The sequence below is a fragment of the Anopheles arabiensis genome, chromosome 2, assembly GCF_016920715.1.
Source record: "Anopheles arabiensis isolate DONGOLA chromosome 2, AaraD3, whole genome shotgun sequence".
Lineage (NCBI taxonomy): Eukaryota > Metazoa > Arthropoda > Insecta > Diptera > Culicidae > Anopheles > Anopheles arabiensis.
The window spans coordinates 34,084,265-34,091,397 of record NC_053517.1 but is presented as its reverse complement, the minus strand read 5'-3'; the positions used below and the strand labels follow the sequence as shown (position 1 = coordinate 34,091,397).

At 41.9% G+C, this 7,133-nt stretch overlaps 1 protein-coding gene across 1 annotated transcript in view; it reads left to right on the top strand.

Annotated features, from left to right (window-relative positions):
- The first annotated feature begins 2,444 nt into the window (after positions 1-2,444).
- LOC120908611 (dynein heavy chain 5, axonemal) overlaps positions 2,445-7,133 on the top strand; it is a 23,801-nt gene continuing 19,112 nt past the window's right edge. The window contains exons 1-4 of the mRNA XM_040319800.1: positions 2,445-2,798; positions 4,944-5,081; positions 5,146-5,447; positions 6,807-7,133. The exon at positions 6,807-7,133 is cut by the window's right edge and continues 1,498 nt beyond it. Coding sequence (XP_040175734.1) covers positions 2,589-2,798; positions 4,944-5,081; positions 5,146-5,447; positions 6,807-7,133 — 977 coding nt within the window. The 5' untranslated portion in view covers positions 2,445-2,588. The remainder of the gene's footprint in view (positions 2,799-4,943; positions 5,082-5,145; positions 5,448-6,806) is intronic.

The window sequence follows — 7,133 nt, the reverse complement described above, 5'->3', positions numbered from 1 at the left end:
AGCGTGGCGTATTGATCTAACTGCGCGGAACGCCCGCGTGTTGAATGAATTGTTTATGAATGAGGAGCAAACAAACGACCTTAACCTTTGCCCACCTGTTGATCACCTGTCTCCTCAGACAATGGGTCGTGGTTTAATGATGAATGAATTTATACGGAAACGTTCTTGAACTATTAATAGACCAGCAACAGGCCGTATGGCTAGGCGTGGCATTGTTGTTTCCAAAAATCGATGATTAAACAAAAAGAGATTGTTTCTGTTGATATGGAAACGATAAGTTTGATAATAAGTGGGACGACACCTTGCGGTATCGATTAAAGGGCATCCTTGATGTTTGTTATGTTTGTGATTTTTTTTTTACTGAAACTTAAAGCTGGACGCCATCATTTACCTCGTGTAGCAAATGGTAGCAAATGGAATTTTCCGAAAAAATGATCTGATTGCCTCTAATCTAAGAAGTATTTTTTTAATTATTATTTTTGTCATTACTGTTAATTAATTATTAATTAACTAATTTAGTCTTATAACATTTTTGACTATTTTTAATTAATAGGTTATTCCTACAATTTCATTTGTTATTTCAATTTATCTTTTTTTTGTTTTCATGTACAGGCGGATCCCAAGATACACGGTTGATGGGGACCGAAAACGTTTTCCGTTTACCGTACCCGTAGGGTCGCAAAATACCGCGTAGCTCGAATTTCCGCGCAAATCGAATTCACGGTATTCCACCAAAATATCAATCATTATCGTATAATTTAGCTTGGCGTGAAAAAAATTAACAATTATTAGATATAATTCTCACTGTATATACAATTTTTAATCCTTCTTAAAGCTTCAAAAGTTCAACCAGAAGGGAATTTATTTTGCATTTGACAATTGATGTGTCAAATCAGTACAATTCGCTCAAATTACAGTCAAATTTAGAAATCCGCGTATCGCCGAATCCGTGTATTCGTGTATCTCGGGGACCACCTGTAGTCCGAATTATGGTATTACGACCTTGGCTCAAATGTTACCAACGGAATAGTAAATCCTTACAACGCGATGAATTTCTGGACGAGAAACAATCCACAAGGTTTGTCATATCCAGCGCGCGCGTTCATTGATTGTTTGATTCATACTAGACTAGACAGAGATCGATTTCCACCTGCTTCTACTCTATTTCGTAAGGATTGATATTGTTAATGCGAGCCCAAAGATAGCTATAAGTTATAACTTAGTAGACACTTATACAATGAGGCTTATATTTTTTTTTGAAAAAAAAAAATAAAATAAAAATGGGAGAAAATTAACTTGTTGCGACTAAGACATTGATAGGACTCTGATGATATCCTATATTTATCTAGTTTCTACGCTCTAGCCTTGTTTTTTTTCTTTTCTTTTTTGCTAGGTCAAGACTTGGTTTGTTAGGCTTAGTTTTTCATGAATTATTTTGTTTATTTGTTAGTATTTAATTAGTTTTAAGTCTATTATATTTAGCCTTGATGGCGGATATTGTATTAAATAAATGAAATGAAATGAAATGAAATATTTCGTAGTATAAATATTTGTAAGTCTAAGCTATTTACTTTTTACAGTAGATAAGTATTCAGCTATTTTAAATGAAATATGTAATGCAAATAGAACAACCGTTATTACGCTTAACTAAGAATAAAAAACACATATTCATGTTCAAGCAAATCCAATTGAAAACGCTATAAAATCTTCTAAACATAAAACTAAAAAATGTAGAATTCCATTGTATTGAAAGCATTGTACAATTTAAAGCAGGGATCGGAAGACTCCAATCTTTCTGAACTGCGACTAGCTAAGTAAGAATTTTGGGGTCCAAATCTTCAAAATCATGTACTGATTTTTTATCATAATTGATAAGATAAGAAGCTTTGCTTTCGACTTTTTATTCACATACAAAAGGATTTTGCTAACACAATAATTGTTTAAACTAACGCGTTTTCAAGCCGATTGTTTCTTTAAAAAATCCGCAAGTAACACTAAATTTAAGACAAAAATCAATATTTCTTTAATAATATTTGGGGTCTTTTTGAAAAACATTGAAAAATTCATAAACATATTTCATCAATTGAACACTTTTCCTGAAAAGTGTACCTACTCCTGACATTAGAATGTTTGGTAATTGCGTCGTAGCAAAACCGACTGTATGCACGCGCGCGAAATGCTTAGCAACGCAAACCGGCTGTTGATCGCCGTTCAACAAACTGCGAATCGCTCAAGGCCTTCACATTTAGGACTCCACTAAGGGAGTGGTCTCGAAGGAACAGTATCCTTTTGTCGTCATATACCTTTAACTACACAAGCGAGTATGAAACGGATAGAAAGCACCCGGTGCACTCGTTCTGTGGTAAGACCGTGCAAAGCCCATAGCAACGCAATAATCTGCGCGATAGAATAGTTGTTGAATTTCAATTCGATTTTTCACTTTTCCGCTAACCGTTGCTCCGAGTGGACGTGTGTGTTCTAGCAGTGGTGTGAAAGTGATTGCAAATTTTCAATACATTTCTGTACACAGCTTTACTACCCAGCTTTTACTAACCATCGGGTGAGCGTACGATCGGCGTGCGATCATCATGGACGATCAGGACGATGGCGATGAGCAGGATATGGAGCAGGACCCTATGGACGGTGACCCCAATGGTGATGGTGACGGGGACGGTGATGGTGACGGTGAGGACGGTGCGGACGGCGAGGACGGCGACGGAGAGGGCCACGAGCACGAGCGGGACAGTGAGGAAGAGGAGGAACCGGAAGAGGAAATCTCCGAAGGTGATCTGCTGCAGGTATGTGCCACGGTGCAGGTCTGGAGGCCTGGCCACGTGCTCCGGTTGTGTGCTAAATCTGTCATGCAAGATACGACAAAGCACCAGCGCCGGAACAGAAGTGTTGCGTAATTTTTGAATGGTAGCATGTTTTGAAGTTTTGCAGCAGCACACGAGGCACTAACGGCTAGCTGCCAGCTGCCACTGTAAAGTAAAGCCGTTTTAGAGCAAGTTTTTTTTTTTGGTTTCTGCTAGCGATTTTCATAACATTTTTACACTTTTTGTATGGTAGAATTTTCGCCAAGTTTGATTTTGTTGTGCTTCAGTTTTCGGTTTTTTTATGATTAAGGCGCCATTTTGTTTAACGATTAAACAGCTCATACCCTGGCTCAGGTCTGGGGAAGTTCGGGACACTGAGAATAACGGTCGAGTATCGATCGAGGGGTAGGTAAGTAGGGATGCTTAGCAGCAAAGACACGACAAAGACAAATGCCAACGGGCACCCAGAGCACCGAGAAGCACGGCGCAATAAGTGATTCGCTTCCCGACGGGTTTATGCACCAGTTAACGGGACGTTTCAATGTTTTAAAAAGTGTTATTTTTGGATTTATTGATTTTATTAGAAGGGAGAGCGAGAGAGAGAGAGTTGTTTGCTGCGAGGCGTTTTGTGTCGCATGGATGCACAGCAACAATGGTCGTTTGTTTATTTCTGGCATTTGCGAGCTTTAAAGTGTCTCACTGCATCGGAAGACACTGGCTGATGTTCTTCGTTCGCGTGTATTTGCGCTTCCTTCAGACAGCATTACATCGCATCCACCCTTCGTAGCTTCGCATAACGTTCCCAATCCCGTACTTCCGTCAACGTTCTAATTATTCTACGAAATAGCTATGTCCGCTCTACCGAAGCGATAAAATTACTACCAGATTACTGTGGCCGTCACTGGAAGCTTGAGACGGATGAAGGAAGCTTTCTTGATGAAGAGCAATTGCAATGTGGCGAATCTGTTCCTTGCTATGGTTCTTTGATCAGCCGGCTTCTCAACGATACAGCCGGCAAGAAAGAATGTCCGGCCGGACATCGTGCGGTCATGCATCGTAGCATGGATGCTTTTATCGTTAGATGGAAATGTTTCCAATATCGGAATCAATCACGCAACGCGGCAACTGCTCGAAGGCAGACAATGGCTGTATGGCCCAGGAAGTGCCTGGAGCCGGACCTTTTGTGCCGACTTACTAAATCATAGCATGCGTAATGGGTTAAGTTTTTTGGGTGGTGCGGAGCTATTTTTGGAAAAAGCTTGAAAAGATTGCATGAACCTAAGAAGATCGAAAGATTACCTTTTCCTATTGGAGCATGATTTTGTACGCAAAAGCAAGACCGTTTCACTGAACTTTTCAGTTTATTTAGCGTAGTTTTCCCATACTAATAATGTATGACATTTGCCTGTTCACGATTGCTTCCATTCCAGATACAGTACAAGCGCAAACACAAGCCGACCTACTCGCAGTGAACCTAGTGACTAGTTGTAGTACAGTTTTGCATGCATGTTTTGTACTGATTTTTTTTAACAAGTTTTGTAAAATGTATTATTTTTATAATTATACACATCATTTCATAGGATATTCATTTCAGCTACGGTACAGTGTAGTGTAAAACATACCTTCTAGTTGGGCAAACCCCCGTCTGTACTGTATTGACTAGTGCGAAGATGACTCTTTGCTCCTTAACACTCTCGCATGAACCGATCTCTTGAATGCGTTCGAATGTACAGTGCATAGAATAGAAATTTAAAACAAAAAAACACCATTTGCAGTGTGCCTTACAAGTAGTGAGTGTGAACAGCAGTACGGAAGTCATCACTAAAATCAAACGCTTTGTACTAGCGATCACTAATCCGCCCAACCGAGGGAAGGTCCATGTAAATGACAGTGCATTACTTCTTCATCACCGTAAACGTGTTTGATTAGTCTTTTACCTCCTTTTTTTTATAAATTTTCACCTTACCCCTGGGTAATAGTGACTGATTTTGTATTCCCTTCCCTGGTGCGCCTTCGTCTCCGGGGGTTAACGCACACACAATTTTGCTGTTTCCACTGTCGGTTGGTGTGGTATTTTTGTTATCCGATCCCCTTTGAAACGTCATGACGGAATCGCCGGACTCACAGCGCCGGCGGGAGGAATGCGAGCGCAAGGCACGGCGCGGTGAGATGGACCCGCGACTGGAGTTTACCTTCCAGCTGCTGATGGACGCCACCGGGCTGCCGAGACATCAGATCATGGATCACATCTTCGAGGGGAACATGGTGCGTGGCAGCGTATGCCGATGACGATTGCAACTGTTTCGCTAACGATACAGCTCATTCCCAGCTGGACGAGATCAATCAGCTGTTTCTGCCGAACATGCGCAACAAGCTGATGTGGTTCTACCAGGAGGTGGAGGACGTCGATCAGCCGGGCGACCGGGACGCGAACAAACCGGGACCGTCGCGGGCCGGTGCGTCCAGCTCGTCGAAAACGCCGCAGGGTGCGTCGAGCAGTTCGCACTCCCACTCCAAGCACAAGCTCTTCATTACGGACGGTTGGAGCTGTGCGTTTACCGGCATCTGCATCTACATGTTCCGGATCAACATCCAGAAGCAGCTGCCCGAGGAAGGGTTCCACAAGGATTTGTGAGTACTGGGACGGTGGGGGGGGGGGGGCAGGTAAGGGACGTCTTCGCGCAAGGCTCCCAAAACGTGCCCACTAACGCTGATGGACAGGTTGTGTCGTAGGGGATGTTTTTTCCCTTTTCGTCTGTGTAAACTGTCTGGTCCCATTACGCATGAAGATGGGACGCCCCTCAAGGCGAGGGCTGTATTAAACCCAACACCCTGATTGACGCAACATAGTTACGGAATTTATTGAATGCGCCATTAAAACCAATCATATCAATCAAAATCATATTGGTATGCTTTTATTCTTTTCCAAGCACACCGTTTTGAGGATGACACGGTGCTGCATCACCCCAAGCAACCGACGGGTCAGCCGGGCGTTATTGCTTTCACCTCGATCCCATTGTGCCTCGGGGTGAAAAATGGCCATTTGCATAAAAATTAAAAACTATCGCGCCTTTGACGTGAACCGTGACGGGTTTCATTTTATAATCTGGGGACGGGTTTCGTGAGACTTAGCTCATCAGACCAGACGGACCTCTGATTGAACGGTGCCGTTCGACCGTTAAATTGCGTCGCCGTGGATGGGTATAATGATGAAGCTTTGCCTTCAATTTCTTCTGCATGGGACGGCATGGCATGGCATGGTTATTTTAGATATGCTGGCGTAACATGCGCACTATCTTCACGTGCCAGAACCATGTGGCGGTTTGCAGTTGCCTAGTGCCTTGCGGTTGTATGGGGAATTGTCATTCAAAATAAGCAGACAGATATTTCGCTTGAGCTGGTTCATTATTTCTTTTATTTAGCTATGCAAGGCTATTATTACTGGCTTTTTTTAAACTTCTTGTTAACTTCAATTTGACCCTTTGAGAGTGTTTAGTTGAGTCGTTGAAGGAAGTGTTAAATTTTTGTTTGAAATTGGGCTTTGAAGCCTATGAAAATCTCTTTGAATAATTTATTAATTTAAAATACATAAATCGAAACAAAAGTATTAACAAATCTTGAAACTTTAAGCTTTAAAAGAAAGGTAAGACATATGTTTTATGATTTCCTATACCAAATGGTCTGATAAATAATTTTCTTTTCGCTTTTGTAACACTTATGACTGGTTAGTTATAAACATTAATGAAATAAACTTATGATCAATTGTCAAAAATCACCCAATTTATAGTAATATTAATAAATACGCGTTTTGGGTACATTAATGTTCCACCTAGTCGAATAATATGTACAGAAGGTAAAGGAGTTCCTACTTCTGCCTAAGGACATATCAACAAATAATTCCATTACAATGGAATGCAGCTGCATACAAATACACCCCCAAAATACAATTTAATCCTTCTCATTCTTCTCTCTGTCTTCCCCGATACGCAGGTACTGTGGTTATATCGATGCGAATCGCGTCGGACTTGTGACCTCGATCGAGCGAATTGTGGAGCAGGTGTTTATGCAGGCACTTGCCTATCCCAACATCGAATCCGAAGATGAGGAAATGAGCTGCAATCTGGTGAAGTCCCAGCTGCTGCCCGGATTGCGCTCATTCTGTAGCGCGCTGCGCGTGTGCGAGCAGGTGTGCAATCATTTTAACGTATTTGATGATGGGAAGACGATTGTTTGTCGCGTCGACACGCTGGCCGAGGTAAAGGAGATGTCGAGAAACTCGACCACATGTGCAGAGCTAGAGGAACGGGTGAACAACTG